At 37.1% G+C, this 20,186-nt stretch overlaps 5 protein-coding genes and 1 long non-coding RNA gene across 6 annotated transcripts; 3 read left to right on the forward strand and 3 right to left on the reverse strand.

Moving 5' to 3' along the window:
* Nucleotides 1-216: 216 nt before the first annotated feature.
* LOC113336782 (cyclin-D3-1-like) lies at nt 217-799 on the reverse strand. The gene is made up of 2 exons (XM_026582458.1): nt 482-799; nt 217-357 (listed from the first exon to the last, which is right to left on the reverse strand). Exons 1-2 carry the CDS (start codon nt 797-799, stop codon nt 217-219), a joined length of 459 nt encoding a protein of 152 aa, XP_026438243.1.
* A 6,887-nt stretch (nt 800-7,686) lies between these two features.
* LOC113336881 lies at nt 7,687-12,805 on the reverse strand. The gene is made up of 6 exons (XR_003354040.1): nt 12,630-12,805; nt 12,045-12,129; nt 10,153-10,306; nt 9,999-10,090; nt 9,834-9,903; nt 7,687-8,305 (listed from the first exon to the last, which is right to left on the reverse strand). It is a non-coding gene; the product is annotated as an uncharacterized LOC113336881 (long non-coding RNA).
* On the forward strand, nt 8,312-9,840 carry LOC113336880 (sugar transporter ERD6-like 7). The gene is made up of 5 exons (XM_026582573.1): nt 8,312-8,511; nt 8,608-8,670; nt 9,301-9,390; nt 9,508-9,567; nt 9,660-9,840. The coding sequence occupies exons 1-5, from the start codon at nt 8,503-8,505 to the stop codon at nt 9,744-9,746; spliced, it is 309 nt and encodes a 102-aa protein (XP_026438358.1). The 5' UTR covers nt 8,312-8,502; the 3' UTR covers nt 9,747-9,840.
* LOC113336879 (sugar transporter ERD6-like 7) lies at nt 10,128-12,471 on the forward strand. Its single transcript, XM_026582572.1, has 10 exons — nt 10,128-10,267; nt 10,364-10,637; nt 10,766-10,840; nt 10,955-10,998; nt 11,076-11,138; nt 11,233-11,292; nt 11,380-11,433; nt 11,520-11,579; nt 11,660-11,774; nt 12,067-12,471. The coding sequence occupies exons 2-10, from the start codon at nt 10,532-10,534 to the stop codon at nt 12,207-12,209; spliced, it is 720 nt and encodes a 239-aa protein (XP_026438357.1). The 5' UTR covers nt 10,128-10,267; nt 10,364-10,531; the 3' UTR covers nt 12,210-12,471.
* Nucleotides 12,806-13,009: 204 nt separating the features above from the next.
* Nucleotides 13,010-16,162, forward strand: LOC113336783. The gene is made up of 5 exons (XM_026582459.1): nt 13,010-13,029; nt 13,750-13,825; nt 13,922-14,702; nt 14,756-15,214; nt 16,007-16,162. The coding sequence occupies exons 1-5, from the start codon at nt 13,010-13,012 to the stop codon at nt 16,012-16,014; spliced, it is 1,344 nt and encodes a 447-aa protein (XP_026438244.1). The 3' UTR covers nt 16,015-16,162.
* A 1,505-nt stretch (nt 16,163-17,667) lies between these two features.
* Nucleotides 17,668-19,785, reverse strand: LOC113336920 (transcription factor MYB114-like). Its single transcript, XM_026582629.1, has 3 exons — nt 19,518-19,785; nt 19,168-19,297; nt 17,668-18,854 (listed from the first exon to the last, which is right to left on the reverse strand). Exons 1-3 carry the CDS (start codon nt 19,642-19,644, stop codon nt 18,569-18,571), a joined length of 543 nt encoding a protein of 180 aa, XP_026438414.1. The 5' UTR covers nt 19,645-19,785; the 3' UTR covers nt 17,668-18,568.
* Nucleotides 19,786-20,186: the final 401 nt, after the last annotated feature.

A 20,186-nucleotide genomic window follows, 5' to 3' on the forward strand; every position in this document is an offset into this window, starting at 1 on the left:
AAACAAAAATGAAACCAAGACAGGGCCGAGACAACAAATATTGCAGGAATTGGACTAATCTTAAGGATTCTTATGGTGTTTTCTGGAGACACAACTGATGCATGTGGAATAGAACTCAGACACCTGATGAGGGGTAGGCATCGGGAGCTATGGACAACTGAACCGTAGAAGGAGTCAGCCTAATTGTAACAACAAAATATCAAAGTCATGATTTTCTTAGTAGTTAAAACAGCAAGCACCATCTAACACCCCATTAGGGCTTTGAGTGACTGATGACAGCGAGGAACTTTCATTCTGTAAAAAGACACATTCTAATTGCATTTCTTGGATCATCTCAAGACACTTTAGCAATTTATCCTGTAGACAACAGAAAAAAAATCAATAATAAATAAATTTAGTTGTTCCAGAAAATTCACAAATTCGATCATTTGCTTCTGTTTTTTTTACAAAGAAAGAATGATCGAGATTTTTTGTTTCTTACATGTTGAATGAAACAAGATATGGTTGATGCATAATCCACTGCCAGGGTTCCTCCAGATGATACATAGATTGCTATAGCTGCAGCAATTTCCGAAGGCTTAAAGTTCAAGAATTCCGTTCCTAAAATCATTTCCAAAGCATTATGAAACCGGCTATATTTCATTGATAAACTTGTTTTACTTTTAACAAGAGACAACGCACCTCTAATTGAGCTTAGAATAAGCTGAAACGATCTCGAGATCAAAGTTCTCGAAGGCTTATGTCCATTGATCTTTGTAAGGAAGTAGTCTATGAATGAGAAAGGTGTCACTGATACCATTCTCCAGTTCAAGGCTTATTTCGGTTCGCAAACCTGTGCGTGCACGTTTTCATCAAAATTAGCATTCAGGTATATGCAAGAGAAACTTGCTAGAGACAGGAAAAAAATATGTTTTGTAGTCAATTAATGTTTGATATCTAACCTGTAAATACAAAGATGGGGGGCGTCGCGTTTCCTCCACTTTAGCAGCTAGAGAAAAACAGGTCACAGCTAACAACTGCATCACCCATGGATCGGCCTGCAAATTCATCACCATAACTAAACAGTTAGTTGAAATGTCCCCTTCGAGCTAGCTTGTACATGATAAGAAAAAATAACCAGTCCATATGGCCAAGAAGGCACTGATACTGTTATATGTACCCAGTCCAGTGGCACATTATGCAAGAAGCCATAACTGAAGATTGACACCGTAAAATATGAAATTATTGAATGACTGAACATTATCCGAATGTGCTCACAGGAAGTTGATTGACGGATCGATCCAAATAATTTGCAGATAAATAGGCCGTCAACGGTCCAAAGTCGTAATAGTCAATAACCTGTTGTTAAACCCCAAAACATCATCATTTTTATTAGTTACCAGAAAGAAGAATTTGATTTCACTCGGAACTTTGGAAGCTAAGGGCTATAAGATAGTCGCTGAATGGTGTTCTAAAGGTAATCTATGGATCTATGGTAATCATGAAGGGCACACGTCATCATAACTTGTACTACTTGATTGGGAGTACAACAACATGGGATGTGCCTATTTCTGAACACATCGAGAGTGCAGCTACCGAGAAGACAAAGGTATGGCACATGAGACTTGCACATCCAGGTGAAAAGTCGTTGCATAGGTTGATTCAACAAGACTTGTTGAAAGGTGTTATTGCCTGCAAGTAGCATTTTGTGAACATTGTGTTAAGGGAAAGAAAACAAGAACAAGCTTTGGCACAGCTATCCACAATACTAGTGGAGTTCTTGACTATGTTCACTCAGATGTTTGGGGTCCTCCGAAGAATGCATCATTGGGAGAAAAACATTGGTTTGTGTCGTTTATTGATGATTATTATAGGCGCGTATGGGTGTACACCATGAGGCATAAGGATTAAGTCCTAGAAATCTTTGTGAGGTGGAAAAAGGCAACTGAGACTCAAACTGGCAGAAAGATCAAAGTACTACGTTCGGACAATGGTGGAGAGTACAAGAGTGATCCATTCTTGCAAGTATGTCAGGATGACGGGATAAAGAGGCACTTCACAGTTAAGAAGACACCGCAACAGAATGGGGTAACTGAACGCATGAATCGTACTTTGCTGGAGAAGGTACGATGTATGTTATCTAATGCTGGATTAGGTAAGGCATTTTGGGCTGAGGCAGTTACGTATGCGTGCTTCCTCATTAATAGGTTTCCATCAGCTGCATTAGAAGGTAAAACTCCTATGGAGAAATGGTTTGGTAAACCAGCTTATGATTATGACTCAATTCATATCTTTGGTTGTCATGCGTGGTATCATGTTAGTGAAAACAAGCTTGATAGCCATGCTGTGAAAGGAATCTTTGTGGGTATGAAGAATGGAGTAAAAGGGTTCAAGATTTGGAATCCAGTTGAGAAGAAGATATTCATGAGTAGATATGTCACATTTGATGAGATGTCTATGGTAAAGTCTTGGGGTTCTCGGCAGGTGGAGAACAGAAGCACCAGTACTAGTGAGCCTTTGCAGCAGGTGGAGATTGATGCAACTCCGCCAATTCCAGTTAAGTATGTATCTGTTGAGAATACTTCTGAAGACATTGGGTCCGCAAGAGAAGTATCTACTGAAGTTCCAAATGATAGGACGCTGTTGAGGAACAGGAACAAGAGTCAGTAGAAGATATAAAAGCTACGGTCACGGAAACCATAGCAACCAGCAAACCAAGAAGATCAACCAGGAATCCTGGTTGGATGAATGATTACATTACTTATGCATTACCAGTTGTTGAAGATGGTACTCCTACTTCCTATTTAGAAGTTGTACGTAGTGCAGAGTGTAAAGAATGGGAAGGTTCAATGCAGGACGAGATGGAGTCTCTTTACAAGAATGGCACATGGATTCTTATGAAGCTTCCGAACGGTAAGAAGGCCATAGGGTACAAGTGGGTATATGCTAAGAAAGAAGGATCTTCGGTGAATCAAGTTTGCTACAAGGCAAGGTTAGTTGCAAAAGGTTATGCCCAAAGAGAAGGGATTGACTACAATGAGGTGTTCTCTCCGGTGGTAAAACACTCATCAATTCGTATTTTGTTGTCCTTGGTAGCACAATATGATTTAGACCTAGTTCATCTATATGTTAAGACGACGTTCTTACATGGGGATCTAGAAGAGGAAATCTATATGACTCAGCCGAGTGGGTTCAAGATTGCTGGAAAACAAGATTGTGTATGTAGACAGAAGAGATCGTTGTACGGGCTAAAACAGTCTCCAAGACAATGGTACAAGAGATTTGACCAGTTTATGATATGCCAAACATACACAAGAAGTCACTATCACCATTGTGTATACTTTAAGAAGATACGTGATGGGTATTTCATATATTTGCTCTTGTATGTCGATGATATGCTGATTGCATCGAATAACAAGAAAGAGATTGATAGTTTGAAGAAAAAGTTGTCATCTGAGTTTGAGATGAAAGATCTGGGAGAAGCTAAGAAGATTCTTGGCATGGAGATTCAACGTGACAAAGAGAAGGGTAAAGTTTGCTTGTCTCAAAAGGCATATTTGAAGAAAGTGTTACAGAAGTTTGGTTTATACGAAGGAACTAAATCTGTAAGTACTTCCCTTGCTACTCATTTTAAGTTGAATGCTCGTATGTCTCCCACTACTGAACAAGAGCAAAAGTATATGGCCCAAGTCTCATATGCTGAAGCTGTTGGTAGCTTGATGTATACGATGGTATGTACATGGCCAGACATTTTACATGCAGTTAGTATGGTCAGCCGTTATATGCATTGTCCTGGTAAGGGACATTGGCATGTTGTGAAATGGATTTTGAGGTATGTTTATGGTACGGTTAATGTTGGCTTGGAGTTTGTGAAGGATAGAAGTAACAATCAGCTGTGTGTTGGGTATGTGGATTCTGACTATGCTGGTGATTTGGACAAAAGACGTTCAATTACAGGGTATGTATTTACCGTAGCAGAGTGATTGAAGGTTTTCTGTGGTTGTAGTAATGAGGTTCAAACTCTCGGACTTGTGAAGGATAATTTTTTTAGACTTAATAGAAAATAAATATATACAAAAATATTAACAATGGTGAAGAGACACTAGGACGCAGGATTTCACTACTTTTCATATTCTTGTGGTTCAGTCATTAACTCTAGACAATATAGCTCAAACAAAAGAAGTTGTGACTCTAATTCTTTGCCAAAACTAGATTTCTTAAAACATTATCTGTAAGTCGTGAGTATGACGCATCAAAAGTAATTTAAACTAAGCATGCGACATCAGACAAAATAACAAATAATTAATAGAAATCATTAAACAATTAAATCTATACAAAAAGTCGTATAAAGAATTAATTCATTTACCACAATCATGAAAAGTTACTTCCTCCGTTGTCCCAGTGATGGGTTCTAGCTCCGCATATTGGAAACACGCTCAAAGGAATTTTTCATTGCTCAAAAAGGTGTACAAATGATGAAAAGGAGAAAATAATGAAAATCGGGTGTTTGCAACGTTTATAAAAAAATCAAACACCGTTACAAAGAACGATAATTATTAAGTGCGGTAGTATTTGAAAAACTACGACCCATGAATGACAGTCGTTGTTTCTGTAGACTGAACGACTGCTTCCGCTGGTCTATAGTTCTCCGTTCTCTCCTTTAATGGCAGCAGCAGAGACAAGCTCTGCAACTTCCTATTCTACGCTCTCTGTCCTCCCCTAACTCTTCATCCCCTTGTATTGCCCCTCAAATGCCTTTATATACACACCAGACCGATCGTACCTCTGCATAACTGCAAATAATCTTCCCTTGATCAAAGATATTTCCGGCTTCCATTTTAAGGAAATAATTCCTTATTCTCCTCTGTTTCACGCGTCAACTGGGATTTCCACGCTCCAAACACGTTTAGAAAGAGTCCTGGTGGAATCAAACTCGTGCAGGAGTGCCAGCTACACAATATTTCCCGTGATATTCTCTGTTCAACTCGACCCATATTCTCAACACCGTGTTTATCTTGTCTTCCTGATGTCTTCAACTCGAGTTTCCAGCCATATTTAGTCTAAACAAAGACCCATATCAATCCTGTTTGGTCCAAATAGTCCCAAATCAACCAAATCCAGTGACCGAATCTAACTCAAACTGGCCCAAATTCTCTAATCAGGGTTTCCGCAGGAAGAAAACCCGAGAACCCATTCAAACATTAAATCCACCACTCTAGCCAATTCTGGTATAAACCACAGCCATTACCAGCTCTGTTGAGACAAAACAAACAAACCCAATGAGTTTCAACACTTGAATCTCCCTAGAACATGATCAAAACTTCAACCCTTTTGATAAACAATTTTTCCCGCCAATTTTGAAATTTGAAATGAAGAAGATGGTGTCCCCCTATCCAAACTGGGGGTGCGAATAACAATTGGGATGGAAATAGTAATTTTTGGGTGGAAATAGTAAATTTTCTGGATTCCTCCGGCACATTTCTGGGACGCTTCCGTTGCATTTCTGGGGTGCCTTTAATAATTTTCTCTGGGGTGTAAAACACTGCTTTTTGAGCCCATTTCGCCGCAAGGGCTTATTTCTCTAAAAATACCTACAAAGACATAAAATAAAAAAATAAATACCAGATCGAGCACTAACAATACATGCAATTGAGACATATTAGACACATAAATGTGTCTATCACAGAGGCACCAGTAAGTTGGAGATCAATCTTGCAGTCTACTGTGGCGCTTTCAACTACGGAGGCGGAGTATATGGCAGTGATTGAGGCATTTAATGAGGCTATATGGTTACAAGGTTTGCTAGATGACTTAGGAGTTGTGCAAGAGCAACTGCTTGTGCATTGTGATAGTCTAAGTGCAATTTATTTGGCTAAGAATCAAGTGCATCATGCTAGAACCAAACATATAGATGTACGATTTCACTTTGTGAGATAAATTCTTGAAGAAGAAGACATTCTACTTGTGAAGATCAATACCAAAGACAATCCAACTGATATGTTGACTAAAGTAGTATCTGGGATCAAGTTCGACATTGTTTGAAATTGATCCACATCCTCCCAGTTTGGTGAAAGGCCCTATTTGGGGTAAAGGTTCTTATGAACCTGGTGGAGGTCTTCTAGCAAGGTCATTTAAGAGAACTACGATTGGGTTTGATTCCTATTGAGGATACGTAGGCATCCAATGATGGTTCCATCTCCGTTGGAAGATGGAGGTGATTTTGTCTATTTAACCGAGTGGCATTTGAAATTGTGCTTAAAGCCACAGTTAGGTTTGAATTGTGCCCTAGGCTCACTTTAAATTGCATTGGCATCGGTGGGAATCTTTCAGATTCCGTTTATAGTCCCTCCGTCCCACCATTAAGTGACCTATTTACTTTTAGATTTTGTCCCTCTATTAAGTGACCTATATCACTAAATATCACTAAACAAGGAGATATTTCTAAAATTATACTTTTCACTGATTATAAGAAATATGCATAATTTGATAGGCATATTCATATTCGCTACGTAGGTGTTTTAAAATGTTTTTCAATGGTATAAAATTTGCGAGCACCCTTGGTGTAGTTTGAGAGATAAATCATTTCAAAATTTTACTAGTTATTATCCATAAGGGTATAATTATAAAAAATGCTTAAATATACTCCTTTCCCTTACTTGTCTTAAAAAATTGTGCAAACTTGAACTAGATCACTTAATAGTGGGACGGAGGAAGTATATATCTTGGTATGGTAAGTACAATAATCATCAAAACTAACAGAATGGATCATTTGCATTTCTAATCATCTGCTCCCGATTTAGACCATGAATTTATATGCCACAAATCGACAAATCATATGGGTTAAGGTTAGTTTAACTAGAGTACCTGACATGTAAATTAAATGTGACAGATACTAATTGCTCATTTGCAAGAATGAATTAATTTCGCAATACAGAAAAGCTTCGGCTAATTTCATGAACAAATTCGAAGGTGGAGGATCCGATTTATCTCATTCTACTAAAGACGCTATCTAGAACGAAATTTTATGCGTCATAGCCAGTTATCCAAAAAGTACCACTAAGTAACCGGATCTAACTCGGCCTCTCGCCCGGTCCTAATCTAACACCCTAGATCTGAATGTGCATCGAGTTTGTAGGCTCAATTTCCATTTGTTGTTTAAAAAACCTAGTAATAGTTTTGAGAATGCTGTGGAGTTGTTATTTGTTTTGAAGATAAGAGTTCATTTTTGAAGCTAAACTATTTAAAGCACGGATTCTTCTAGTGCGGAGTTACATATGAACTTGAGAATGCAATCAGTGACCCCTGATTTTATCACTTTTTAGATTTCCGGTGGTGATTCAGCAAAGGATAGTAGTGGAGTTGGCCCAGTGAATCTAATAAAGAAAGCAGAAAAGATCAAACCAATATGTTGCCTTTGTACCCAATCTTCAACTCCTGTCCTGTCTTCAATTATGTGACTTCATATCATACAATCTTTCAAACAGATACTTTTACCTAATTTTATTTTTATAAGGAACGGAACCCATAATGTTTGCATTTGATTATGGCACCCCAACAAGTTTAATCAATTATTTAAGACACTAATCACCAAGAAATGATGTTATTCAACAAAAAGGATAAGAAAAACATGCACCACTGCCCAACTATATCTATTTAATACAAAGAATACAACAAAGAACAACCCAATGCTCCTGCCCCAGCAATATCAAATCAATTTCCATGGAGATATTATTTCATTGATTAAGAAACGACATTTTAAGCTGGTTGCTATAACAACAATACAACACTAAAACCCCAACCACTGTACACTACTTTGTGGTAGACCAAGAGCCTTTGCCAAAGCAGCAGTACTGGTCAGACAGAAGCCACATATTCTACCTAAAAGTAATCCAACTCATACAGTAATTTTGTTCAATTTCATAAGACAGCGGGTGTACAAAAAGCTACAATGAGTAGGTCAAGATTCAAAAAGGTTACTCCAAACGTGGGGCATATTCAGCCATACATGTCTGGGATGTACAGATATCAACTGTATTCCGTAAAAAATTACCTGAAACCGGAATCCACCCCTCTTAACCCTTGGGACTGCATTCACCCACAAGAATTCATGATTCCAAAATGGCTCACCCCTGTCGCCAAGACTTCCACATATGATGTCTTACAAGAGGCTTGGAGTATATCAGTCGGGGTCCATTTCAATTATATTTTAAGAATACTATGTGTCCGTACACACACGTGAAAGTCTTGACAGTTACTGACTCTCTTTAATTCTTATATAAGCAGCAATTTCGCTAATCTCAATGTCTTCTTCTTCTTCTTCTTCATTCTGTCATATGAGTGTATAGCAAAATAGTGAGAACAGCAATATGGATGGAGCGATGAGGAAACCGTTCATAATCAAGCAAACAAACAGTATTTCAGATCAACAAACACAAGTTGAAGGTGGGTTATTGAAAGAAAACAAAGAAAGTCTATGGATGGTATACTTCAGCACTTTTGTTTCGATTTGGGGCTCTTTTGAGTATGGTACGTGTAAGTATTTCACATAACTCGGGAGTCTTCACTTACTCTATGTACATCTGAGCAAGTCTTTTCATTGTGTGTGTGTGACTGTGTGTGTGTTTGTAGGTAGGGTACTCATCACCTACTCAAGCTGCAATCACAGAGGAGCTTAATCTATCTCTAGCAGAGGTTTGAGTTGCAAAAAGTTTCCTCCCTTCCTAATGCTAAATAGCCTAAATTACTACTCTATCTTTAGAATTCGTAGAGGTTTGATAGAAGAAACATAAAACTCTTTGTTGGATTGTTTTGTGATCGGTCAGAATGAGAATGCCCACAAGTTTCAAACATAGGTGATACCGTGATAGGTCACTGAATTATCAAGTATCGAATCCAAACTTGCCACTCAATGTTCATTTCTAGAAATTGATGATGGGGTTTTTGCAATCTATAACAGGGGACTCAAAATAAGCTTTACAGCTAGGAAGACAAATAATGATTTGGCTGATGAATAGCTGAAGAATGAATTTCCAGATGTACAGATTGATAACAACTCATTCAGATGAAAGAAGGAAAATATTTTTAAAACAACCTAACTACAGTTAAGATAATAAGTCAGCAGACTGTTAGGTGAATACTATTGTTACACACTAATTATACAAAAAACTCTTTCATAGGTAACAGAACAAGTAAATGGTATCAAATTATGACTAATGGTGGATAAATAAGCTGTGGGTAATTGTATTTTTACATATGCCGTTTTATGATTATATGGACTTTTACAAGTTCAATTTATAAAAAAATGGCTTATTCTTTTCTCAGTACTCAGTATTTGGCTCTATATTGACTATTGGTGCAATGGTTGGTGCAATCACAAGTGGATCAATTGCTGATTTCATCGGTCGAAAAGGGGTAAGAATAATAAGGTCTCAGTACTCGAGTCATTTATCCATCTCCTTTTATGGGTTCTGAGGGTAGTATGACCCTCTTATGAAGTAATGGTTCCTTCATTTGATTTCCCGCAAACAGGCAATGAGAATGTCAAGTGCTTTTTGCATTACAGGATGGCTTTCCATATATTTTGCTAAGGTTGGTTATCTCCAATGATTCTTAAGCTGAAGTAGCTAGTCAGAAATATCAGCTTCTGTATTACTATTTTCATGCCTGACCTTTTATTAAAGGACGCACTGGCACTCGATGTTGGAAGACTTGCTACGGGATATGGAATGGGAGTCTTTTCCTACATGGTGCACTCTTTAGTTCCCTAAATATCGAATAATTTTATTTGGTAAGTCCAACCTAAAGATCGAATAAGCATTATCAGAGCATAACAAGCAAATGGATGAAACAGGTACCTATTTTCATAGCTGAAATAGCACCTAAGAATCTTCAAGGAGCCTTGACAATATTGAATCAGGTTCAGACCTTGGCAGACATTTTTATCATTAAAATTAGTAAGATGAAAGATAAAAATTATAAATATAGAAAAGAGAAATGATACAAACGAGATGTTTACTTACTTTCGACTTTTTCAACAGCTTATGATTTCCTGCGGAGTTTCTACTTCATTTTTGATAGGACCACTTCTACCATGGCGCAACCTAGCATTATTCTGTAAAATCGAAAAACCTTAGCTACTCAAGGATTTAGTTATAAATAACAGAGAAAATGTACCTCTCTGTAGGGTGGAACTGTGAAGATGGACTAAGTGAATTGATTTGCAGCATCAATCCCTTGTGCCATTATGCTTGTGGGTCTTCTCTTCATTCCAGAGTCTCCTAGATGGCTGGTGAGGAATGATAGTTACTGAGATTGTTTCTTGTGTATTCTGTGTTGGAAGCAAGGCGAAATGATTCGTTATACCTAGCTAAAAATATATATGCAGGTGAAAGTAGGAAAACAAAAAGAGTTTGAAGCAGCGCTACAACAGCTTCGGGGAAAAGAAGCTGATACTTCTAGTGAAGCAGCTGAAATCCAAGTTAGTCTTAATCCTAAATTCCCAGCATAAGAAAATTCTAAGAGGTATCTATAAGTAAATGTGAAGAACCATGAAATGGCGATTTTTTGTGGTTTGTCAGGATTGTACAAAATCTCTTCAATAACTCCCACAAGCCAAATTAAGGGACTTGTTTCAAATAAGATATTTACGTTCATTCGCGGTAAGCATCTCTCTTGCATATCTCATACTGAACTTCACAAGCACAAATTTTATTTTGGTTACTCACTCTCGACGGACCCGGAAATTTGATTCAACTCTTGTTTCCGATTGATGATCTGATTGGAGTAGGATTAATGGTTTGTCAACAATTTGGAGGAATAAATGGAGTCGTATTCTACCTAAGACAAACTTTTGTTTCTGCAGGTAACTTAATTACGTAGCAATATATGCTCTGTACAGCAAATCCTCCAGCCAGTTTTATCGCTTCGACCTTTGTATTTTGACTCTTTATTGGTACTACTATTTGTATCATTTCAGGATTTCCACCAGACCTTGGAACAACTATCTGTGCCATTCTTCGGGTTTGCAGTCTCCCCTTTCACAAATATGAATATTTTCCTTCCCGTCCACTAACGATATAGGTTATCCTTTTATGCAGATCTTCGTTACCGCCCTGGGTGAAAGTTTAATAGATAGAGCTGGACGAAGAGCACTTCTATTGGTAAGGTGTCAAATCACTAATGCTATCTTACAAAACATCACAATACTATACCTTTAGAGATAAATATTAGCCCTGAATTCTTTTTCTTTTCTAGGTCTCGGCAACAGGTCTGGTTCTAGGTTGCCTCCTAGCTGGAGCTGCATTCTTTATGAAGGTAGTTACCAAACAGTTTGTACAACAAGAAACCCATCTTCCATGTTAAACTTTTTTTCTTCATATTCTGACCACTTAAAGAAATCAGGATCATGAATTGCTACTCGACGCAGTACCAGCACTTACTGTAACAGGAATCCTGGTAAGACTGGTAGAACTATACACTGTGCAAAGTAAATCTATTTGTAGCCGAGGTATTAGGTTAATCATCTTTCCCTCTTAATTCAGGTGTACATAGGATCATTCGCTGTAGGAATGGGAGCAGTACCATGGGTTGTAATGTCTGAGGTACTTCGACATTTAAAAAAAATGTTTACGCCTTTAGCTTGTAAAGCCAAAACTCAGATATTACTCTATCTTTCATGCAGATCTTCCCGATAAATGTAAAGGGAGTTGCAGGAAGTTTAGCAACATTAGTTAGTTGGTTTGGTACATGGGTGGCTTCCTATACGTACAACTATCTCATGAGCTGGAGCACTTACGGTAACTACTCTTTTCAATCTATAGAATACCAACATTTATTCATATTTCAGCGTGTGAGCAAGGAAATTAAGTAAAACAGCCAATTACAATTAAACTGATTATTGTTATAATTCTTGGTTGAAAGATTCTGCAAGAAAATTCCCAGTCATTGTTTAACTGATTTTAATCACCTGATGGCTCAAAGTTGGATGTCACGAGTTGGGAGTTATTTCAAAATTTGGCCTCCTAGGACAAGAATCATATATCCATTAGGAGAGTAGAAAAACTTACTTGTAACTGTGTGTGCTTTCAGGTACATTTACGATATATGCCTTGATCAATGGACTAGCTATTATCTTCATAGCGAGGGTGGTGCCTGAAACAAAGGGAAGAACCTTAAAAGAAATTCAAGCTACCATCAATAATCATGAAGAAGATCAAGGACACAGGAAATAAGCTGATGAACTTAAATTACAATCAGGCCAAAATCACAAATATTCGGCTCATTCTAAAGGACTTAAAATATGGATGATACAAGTTCACAGATTATAAACATTTGGTTATGCAATTAGTTTCATCATAGCGTGATGAGTATCAGTATATCAATTTACTATAGGTCTCGAAATATTGGTGATACAAGTTGAATCAAGATTATAACTTCGATTGCACATTATAGGACACAAACTAACGAAATGGGATTTGTGAGATTCAAATGTGATCTTTTCTGAGAATCATGAATGTCGTAGGACACAAACTAAACTAAACCCTAAATTCTATCATTAAGAATTTCATAGATGCCGAATTTCTATCAACTTTTAAGGATCAAAGTTGAATTCATAGTTCATCATGAAACCCCATTTTGAGAGAGAGGTGTACCTGTAGCTTCGGTTGGAGAGAAAGAGAACTGTAAGAAACTCTTAAGACGGAAAAGAAAGAAAGAAAGATGGAGGTAGGCGTCCCTTGATTTCCTATGAAGGGTGTTTCTGCCATTATCATATAATAATAGGGGTTTATAATAAAATGCCCATGTGAGGAAATGTAATTAAGAAAATACCCACATTTTTTTCATTATATATTTAATGGCCATCGTTTGAACTTTTCCGTCCCGTTTTTTCCGAGAAACGGTTAACGGACGTTACTGTGCACGTGGCCATAATTCAGGATTGAGAAAAGACGTTCAAGCCCCTGAATTGTGTGACCAGGACCTGGTTAACCCGTATTATCCGCGATATTACCGGTATCGGACGCTGAGCGATATGGAAATTCCAATATCGCGGTACGATTTTTTATCGATAATACCGTCCGATACGGGGAAAACGGTACACCGATAATATCGGTATTATCGGCGATATTTGTCATTTGCTGTAATTTCTGAGGGTATTTTCGGGATTATAAGAGAAGGGAAGAGATTTAATCCCTAAATCCCATCGATACGCAAAGGGAAGAGATTAAATTCCAAAAATTTCGTTGCAATTCTTCTTCTCCCTCTTAATGGCGAGATTTAGTTGATTCTATCTTAACAAGAGGTTAGTTTTGATCATTAATCGATTATGTCAATCTATGTCAACTATTTCAAATGGATTATGTCAATCTTTATTCATACTTTGGTGTATTTTAGGGTTTTTAAGAAAAATATTGGAATGTAATTTGGTTTTGATCATTAACAAATACTGGTAGTCTGGTACCCAAAACTGATGCTAGATTTCTGCAATTTAGGTCCAAGGGAAGATACATCTTATATGCATATCCAGCAAAGGGAAAGTCGTTGAAGAAACATCAAAACAGTTCATCTAGCAACTGGGTATTAAAATAGACAACTGCATGTCTTTACAGATTACAACGATTTTAATTTTTGTGTATTGATTTTCACTGCTTATATATTAATCCCAAAGAATCTACAGTTATGTGATAATATTCTTTCTATATTGTCTTTCTTGCTTGGTTCAGGTCTATTTACATACTTATTGCACTTTTGTTTTGTTTCTTTCTGTTTTAGGGATTTGGATTTGAGTTTTCTGTTTTACTTATTGCTACTGATTTCCTTAAGATTGGTTGTTGATGGAAATGTTGAGGTTTAATCTGTTGTGTTGTTGATGATAATATTAGTATGTAGTTGCATACATTATCAGTATGTTCCTGGGATTTAATTTGTTTTATTTCTGTTGTAGGTTGTGATTATGGATTCTTCTAATGCATCAAATTCAAATACCACAAACACTACCTGTGATTCATTGCCCTCTTCTTTGGCTAATCAAACTAAAGATCCAACATGGGAATGGGGTGAACGCCAAGACCCAACAAATCAAAATATAATTACTTGTTTGTTATGTAAGAAATTAATTCGTGGTGGTGGAATTACTAGGCTTAAGGAGCATCTTTTACATATTAAAGGGAATGTTTCTTCATGTCCAAATGTGTCCATTGACATTATGAACAAAGTTAGTTTGGTGTATTCTGTAAAGAGGACCAAAAAAGCTCATAGGGATAACATTGATTTAGCGTATCGGCGTGCAAACAACTCAGATGAAGCCTCTGATGCTAATACCGATGTTGAAGAACAAAAAGTTGAAATTGGTGGCAATATGGGCAGTCGTGGTGCTGGTGCTGGTGTGGGTGCTAGTCAACTAGTTTCTCAGAATCAAACAAAGAGAAAGAGGATAAGCCAAAGTAATAGTAGAGGTCCAATTGATTTATATATGAAGACAGACCATCAGAAAACTCAACAGGTCACTCTTGAAAGAGACTCAGCTGTGAAAGAGAAGTTAATGAAGACTGCATGGAAATGCATTTCAGCTTGGATGACTGAGAATTCAGTATCATTTAACACTTTTCGTTGCCCAAGTTTCAAAGAAATGATATATGCAATAGGCGACTATGGCAAAGATAAGCAGTTGTCATATGCTCAGTTGATTTTAGCTATAATACGTGCTTTAATCTGTTCTTCTTATCGTATATTCATTTGGTTTACTTTTTGCTTTTTATGTTTGTTGTTTTTTTGTTAGTTTTGCCCCCACCATCTTACCATCAGATTCGTACGAATCTTTTCAAGGACCGGTTAGTAGAAATGAAGAAATTTATTGATACAGTTAGGGAACATTGGAAGAGGTTTGGATGTTCTATCATGTCTGATGACTGGACAGATGGGAAAAAAAGACATCTTATTAACTTTTTGGTGAATTGTCCGAAAGGGACAGTTTTTTTGAAGTATGTGGATGAGTCAAACAGAACCAATGATGCTGATTTCATACGTGGGCTTGTAAAGGAGGTAATTAATGATGTTGGGGAAGAAAATATAGTTCAGTTCATTACCGATAATGGTTCAAATTTTAAAAAGGCAGGGAAAGATTTAATGCTTGAATACGCAAATATGTTTTGGACTCCTTGTGGTGCTCATTGTGTTCAGTTGATGCTAGAAGAACTTGGTGACAAGCTTCCACGAATCAGGACAACCGTCATTCTAGGTAAGAGACTCGTTACATATATTTATTCTCATTTTCAAGTATTAAGCTTAATGAGGAATATGATCGGTGGTGAATTACATAGGTTTACATAGACTAGATTTGCAACTCAGTAGTACATACTAGAAAATCTTGGAAAGTATAAAACCCATTTGCAAATAATGTTTGTGAATGATAAGTGGTTGAAAATGAGGTTTGCAAAAGAAGCTATGGGAATTAATGTACTTAAAATTGTCACAAGCGGTACATTTTGGGAGGATGTTGATTATTCTTGTAGAGTGCTAAAGCCTTTGGTTAAGGTTGTAAGGTTAGTGGATATCGAGCGCAAACCTACAATGCCTTGTTTTTATGAAGCAATGAGGATAGAAAGGGAGCAACTCGAGGAGAATTTCAGTCAAGATGATAATACTTGGGCTGTAATTAAGGCTATCTTAGATACAAGATGGAAGAATAACTTCAATCATGCTCTACATTGTGCTGCATATTGTTTAAATCCTTCCATATTCTACAAAGTCCCTGCTCATGTAATGGATAATGATCTTAAGTACATAGAAATCAAAAGGGGACTTCATACAGCAATGCAAAGGCTTATTCCCAATGAAGAACAACTTGAGAAGGCTACAACTGAACTGAGAGACTACAGTGATGCTAACGGGATCTTAGGAACTCCGGTTTGCAAAAAAAAGAAGATATAAAGATCAACCTCATAAGTTTGTTTGTTATGTAAGTTGAAGGTTTGATTACATCTGTGTTAACTATGCATTTGTATAATTATTTTGTCCGTGTTTATGACAGATGATTAGTGGATTACATATGGAGGAATCGATACCCCAAACCTACAAAAATTTGCAATAAGGGTATTGAGTCTTACTTGTTCTGCTTCCCCGTGTGAGCGAAACTGGAGCACATTTCAGAATGTAAGTATTCTAATCTTGTTGAGTCTTACTTGCACTGATTATTTTTCATGTATTACCATTTTCCTGTAAAGGTATTTAGACCATATGTGGCATATAAATCTTCTTCCTATAAAAACAGAGAAACCAAACCTCCTCTCCACTCTCCAGCATTCCATATCTTCCACACCCTAATTTTCACATTTCTGGACTTTCTCAAACAAAATTCTCTAAAACCCTTTAACAATATGGAAGGGATTACAGTGAAACAAGAGAATGATATTGCCACAGTAGTTGGTGATGGTAATAGCAGTGTGTTCATTGAATTCAGCTTCACCACCACCACCAACATCTTCTTCTTCTATGGTGGTACTGCCAATGGAAGGATTACATGAAATTGGTCCCCCACCATTTTTGACAAAAACATATGATATGGTTGAAGATCCACATACTAATTCAATTGTTGCATGGAGTAAAGCTCGTAACAGTTTTGTTGTTTGGGATTCTCATGATTTCTCAACTACTCTTCTTCCCAAGTACTTTAAACACAGTAATTTCTCTAGTTTCATTCGCCAACTCAACACTTATGTAAGTATCTTCACTGGTTTTTTTTTCTTATTCTTGGATCATAATTCTTGTTGTTTTTGTGAATTTGGGAGTTTTTTGATGATGGGTTTCATGGATTATGCCTGAATTTAGATTAAGTTGTAGTGAATGTGTAATGTGTTTCCATTGTATACCACTATATGAGCAAGAGCAGGGCAATTTTCAACTGGCTCTTAAATCCCAAAACAGAACTAGTTTTAGTGTTGCATTCTTCACCATAATTGCATCACTAGGCCTGGTTAATGCAATGTTTCCTTTGTCATCTTATCACAACAAGAAACAAAGCATGAAACAATTAGTTAACCTATTTATCTTTTGTGTTTCATTGCATTTACTTATTATCCTTTGGTCTTTCAGTTGCACTCAAAGAAGCGAAATCGCATAAAGCAACAGAAATTAAATGATAGCGTCTTTATCCAATACAACAAGAAACTGGAACGTCGATACAAAGAAATCAGTCAATATAATGATGATTCGAAAGCTCATGATCCCATTTTTCTGGATGAGCGTGATGACAATGATGAATGGTTGGCTTTAGAGAATTTGGATGACTTGGCTGTACAAGGAGATAATGTTATTTTGGATGATTTGCAAGATATTATTTGTGAAAAAGGTACGCCAGTTGTTGGTAAAAGTGCTTGTAGCTCTCAACGCAAATCTACTTATCCAACTGACTCTGAATATAGTGGATATGATACTGATGACTTGATGTTGGACTCTAATTATGGACTACTTGGTGGAGATGATAGAGCTACGGAAGATTATGATATCTATGATGAATCAAATGATTTTGATTAAAATTGTAATGTCCCTGTTTAATTATGTTTCCAGATTGTGAACTTTAAGGTTGTGAATTCTCCCGTTTTTCCAATTTGAACTTCATATGACGGCTCTTATGTTTTGAATGAACTTGTTTGTTTTTCTAAAATTGATGCATTTTAATGTTGTTTAATTTTGTGTGAAACAATATAAATTATAGATATAAATTTAGAACCGATATTGCACCGATATTAAAAACCGAAATCTCCCCGATACAATGTTGTACCAGTGTACCGGTCCTCAGCCGAGACAAACAGGTATCCGATATTAACTACATTGCCCGAGACACTATCTAGTTGATTCATACGGTTGCAAACCCGTCCAGATAATGAATGGTTAGGATCACCCACCTTTTGAAGGGTGTCCAAAATTGCACCACGTCTCTCCTTCTTCTCCGGTACCGGTACCTTCTCCGACCTTTAAATCTCTGGTGGAGATTCAATTTGGGTTTTCATTTATAGAAAATCATAAATCATCATTCATTCAAAATTACAACTACCCAACTAATGAATTAGCAATAGACACACGGTGAAATCCCTAAAATTCATTTCTGCAAATTCGAACTCAACTGTAGAACCCCCAAATTCCATCTTCTGTTACTTCGAATTCAAATTGAATATGAACCCATCCATGAAAATCAACGAAGTCAACAATAGCTCTTGTTTCAATCGACCCCAGAACTAAATAGATTACTCCCAAGCAAATCCAGATCGAGAAACTTTACTGCTGCAATTTACAACAATCGAAAAACTCTTACGCAAACCTAAGTTGACACTGCAATCCCTAAATCTGTTGTTGTTATTATTGGAATCGGAAGAAGAAATCTGCAATTGGTCGAGAGACAAAGAATACGACAACAACCACGAACCTCATATCCACTTCCCCCCGATCTTACACCATCATTACTTCCCTGTAACATTTATTCTCACACGATGATAAAATTCAGTTCGCACTACGATAAGTGATGAACCCTAATAAAATGCTGATCGATATTTTTTTATCTCAAGCCACAAGGGTGGTGGGGGTTGCTGGATACGTCTTACTTTTCGGAACTGCTTTTTTGGATAGTCGATTTATATCTATCGGAGAAGTTTCGAGGTACATGCCTTACAACATTTACCACCATGGTTGTATGACTTTTATCATCAGGGGGGCCGATGTTCAAACGTTGTCGCCTACTTTTCGGAACTGCTTCCCCGCGGTGACTGTCACAGTGCCGATTACTAATATGCTTAGAGAAATAAATCATCTTCAAGTGAGTGTTGTAGAAGTTCTTGACATCATTTGCTGTTCTTCCTGGAATTCTACCAGCAATTAAGGACCACCTGACGGTAAAAAAAGGAAGAAGAAAGAATTCAAGTTTATCAAGGGCTAAAGTACACACTTGCCCAGCTCTTTAAATTGAAAGGACCCTATTTGTGTGTGCTATATTAATTACGCATGACCAAAGACAATATATATGCATGCTGCCATCACTCTATACGTAATATACAGACATCCCATTGTGGACAGCCATTGACCTTAAAAACCTTAAAACAACTGATCATGATGTCATGAAATTGAAACAGAGATCAAATTAAAGAATGTAGACCGGACATGAAATGGAAATGCATCGGGATTTATAAATTATATGCTTGCCTGTTACCAAGAAGCTTATGCATCCGGACGATGAGATCCACCTCATCTGCTTTAAACTCTCCTCTTTTGATATTTGGCCGTAGATAGTTTAACCATCTCAACCCGCAGCTTTTCCGACACCGATCCAGCCCTGAAAAGCGTCATACAAAGACATCATGAGTGGCATATGAGTATAGAATTCATGATGCAACAAAAGTTGGTAAACGTAAATTTTAACGGTAAACAGTTACTTCAAATGTCAACTGTAGGTACCAAAGTCCGGTGCCGAGCAAAATCAAAACTGACAAAACATTTTACTCTTCTTAGAACAATTTTCTATTTTCGTACTGCTAATTAAGTTTAACGAGCACCTGCTCTTAGAGGAACTCGATGCCATTTTCCTTCACCATACTTTTGGATACATTTCCTAAGAAGAAGATCTTCTTCTGCGGACCAAGCTCCTTTCCTCAAACCTCTTGTGGATGAAGAACCCTCCATATCTAGCTAAGAGATTCCGTATTAATACTGGTTGTTTCGATTATATCAGAGAGAGAGAGAGAGAGAGAGAGAGAGAGAGAGGATTGATTACTAGAATCTAAAGAGCAGTTTTAACTGAATGCATATACAGACATGCATTGTGAGTAGTATAAATTAAGATGTAGAGAATGAAAGTGATCTGTGTATATATAATTAATAATGGCTACAATAGTGCACTTGTTCTCGTGACCAATATAGATAGGTAGTAGGTACATGCGCTGCCACAGCTTACGTGCAAATGTTGAAACCTTTGTGCTAGTATTACGTATGTATAACAACAACTTACGTGCAACTGTTGAAACATCCCCACTTATTACTTTTTGGGATCAAATTCTTCTTGCTTATTGTTTAAGCAAGTGAAGTTTATTAGTAGATCTAGCAAGTCATGAATTACGGATATGAGATAGACTAGACTTCTTAACAAAAGAAAAATAATGAGATAGTCTTCATGTACTTCTATGCAGGATCGAGTAAGAGAGAAGAGAGCACAACGCGGAAGCCAT

This window comes from Papaver somniferum, unplaced genomic scaffold (assembly GCF_003573695.1).
Source record: "Papaver somniferum cultivar HN1 unplaced genomic scaffold, ASM357369v1 unplaced-scaffold_154, whole genome shotgun sequence".
Classification (NCBI taxonomy): Eukaryota; Viridiplantae; Streptophyta; class Magnoliopsida; order Ranunculales; family Papaveraceae; genus Papaver; species Papaver somniferum.

What these genes read in the sequence shown, in the direction of transcription:
- LOC113336920 (XM_026582629.1), bottom strand. Translation starts at nt 19,644, where the DNA reads ATGGAGGGTTCTTCATCCACAAGAGGTTTGAGGAAAGGAGCTTGGTCC. An exon ending in TCGAGTTCCTCTAAGAGCAG is followed by an intron (nt 19,298 to 19,517) that starts GTGCTCGTTAAA and finishes GACGCTTTTCAG; the next exon opens with GGCTGGATCGGTGTCGGAAA. An exon ending in CATAAGCTTCTTGGTAACAG is followed by an intron (nt 18,855 to 19,167) that starts GCAAGCATATAA and finishes TTTTACCGTCAG; the next exon opens with GTGGTCCTTAATTGCTGGTA.
- LOC113336782 (XM_026582458.1), bottom strand. Translation starts at nt 799, where the DNA reads ATGGTATCAGTGACACCTTTCTCATTCATAGACTACTTCCTTACAAAG. An exon ending in TATCTTGTTTCATTCAACAT is followed by an intron (nt 358 to 481) that starts GTAAGAAACAAA and finishes TGTTGTCTACAG; the next exon opens with GATAAATTGCTAAAGTGTCT.
- LOC113336879 (XM_026582572.1), top strand. Translation starts at nt 10,532, where the DNA reads ATGGCGATTTTTTGTGGTTTGTCAGGATTGTACAAAATCTCTTCAATA. An exon ending in ACAAACTTTTGTTTCTGCAG is followed by an intron (nt 10,841 to 10,954) that starts GTAACTTAATTA and finishes GTATCATTTCAG; the next exon opens with GATTTCCACCAGACCTTGGA. An exon ending in CATGGGTTGTAATGTCTGAG is followed by an intron (nt 11,580 to 11,659) that starts GTACTTCGACAT and finishes TCTTTCATGCAG; the next exon opens with ATCTTCCCGATAAATGTAAA.
- LOC113336783 (XM_026582459.1), top strand. Translation starts at nt 13,010, where the DNA reads ATGGAAATTCCAATATCGCG. An exon ending in ATGGAAATTCCAATATCGCG is followed by an intron (nt 13,030 to 13,749) that starts GTACGATTTTTT and finishes TTTCTGTTTTAG; the next exon opens with GGATTTGGATTTGAGTTTTC. An exon ending in TTTAATCTGTTCTTCTTATC is followed by an intron (nt 14,703 to 14,755) that starts GTATATTCATTT and finishes TTTTTTTGTTAG; the next exon opens with TTTTGCCCCCACCATCTTAC.
- LOC113336880 (XM_026582573.1), top strand. An exon ending in TTAATCTATCTCTAGCAGAG is followed by an intron (nt 8,671 to 9,300) that starts GTTTGAGTTGCA and finishes TTCTTTTCTCAG; the next exon opens with TACTCAGTATTTGGCTCTAT. An exon ending in ATTTCATCGGTCGAAAAGGG is followed by an intron (nt 9,391 to 9,507) that starts GTAAGAATAATA and finishes TCCCGCAAACAG; the next exon opens with GCAATGAGAATGTCAAGTGC.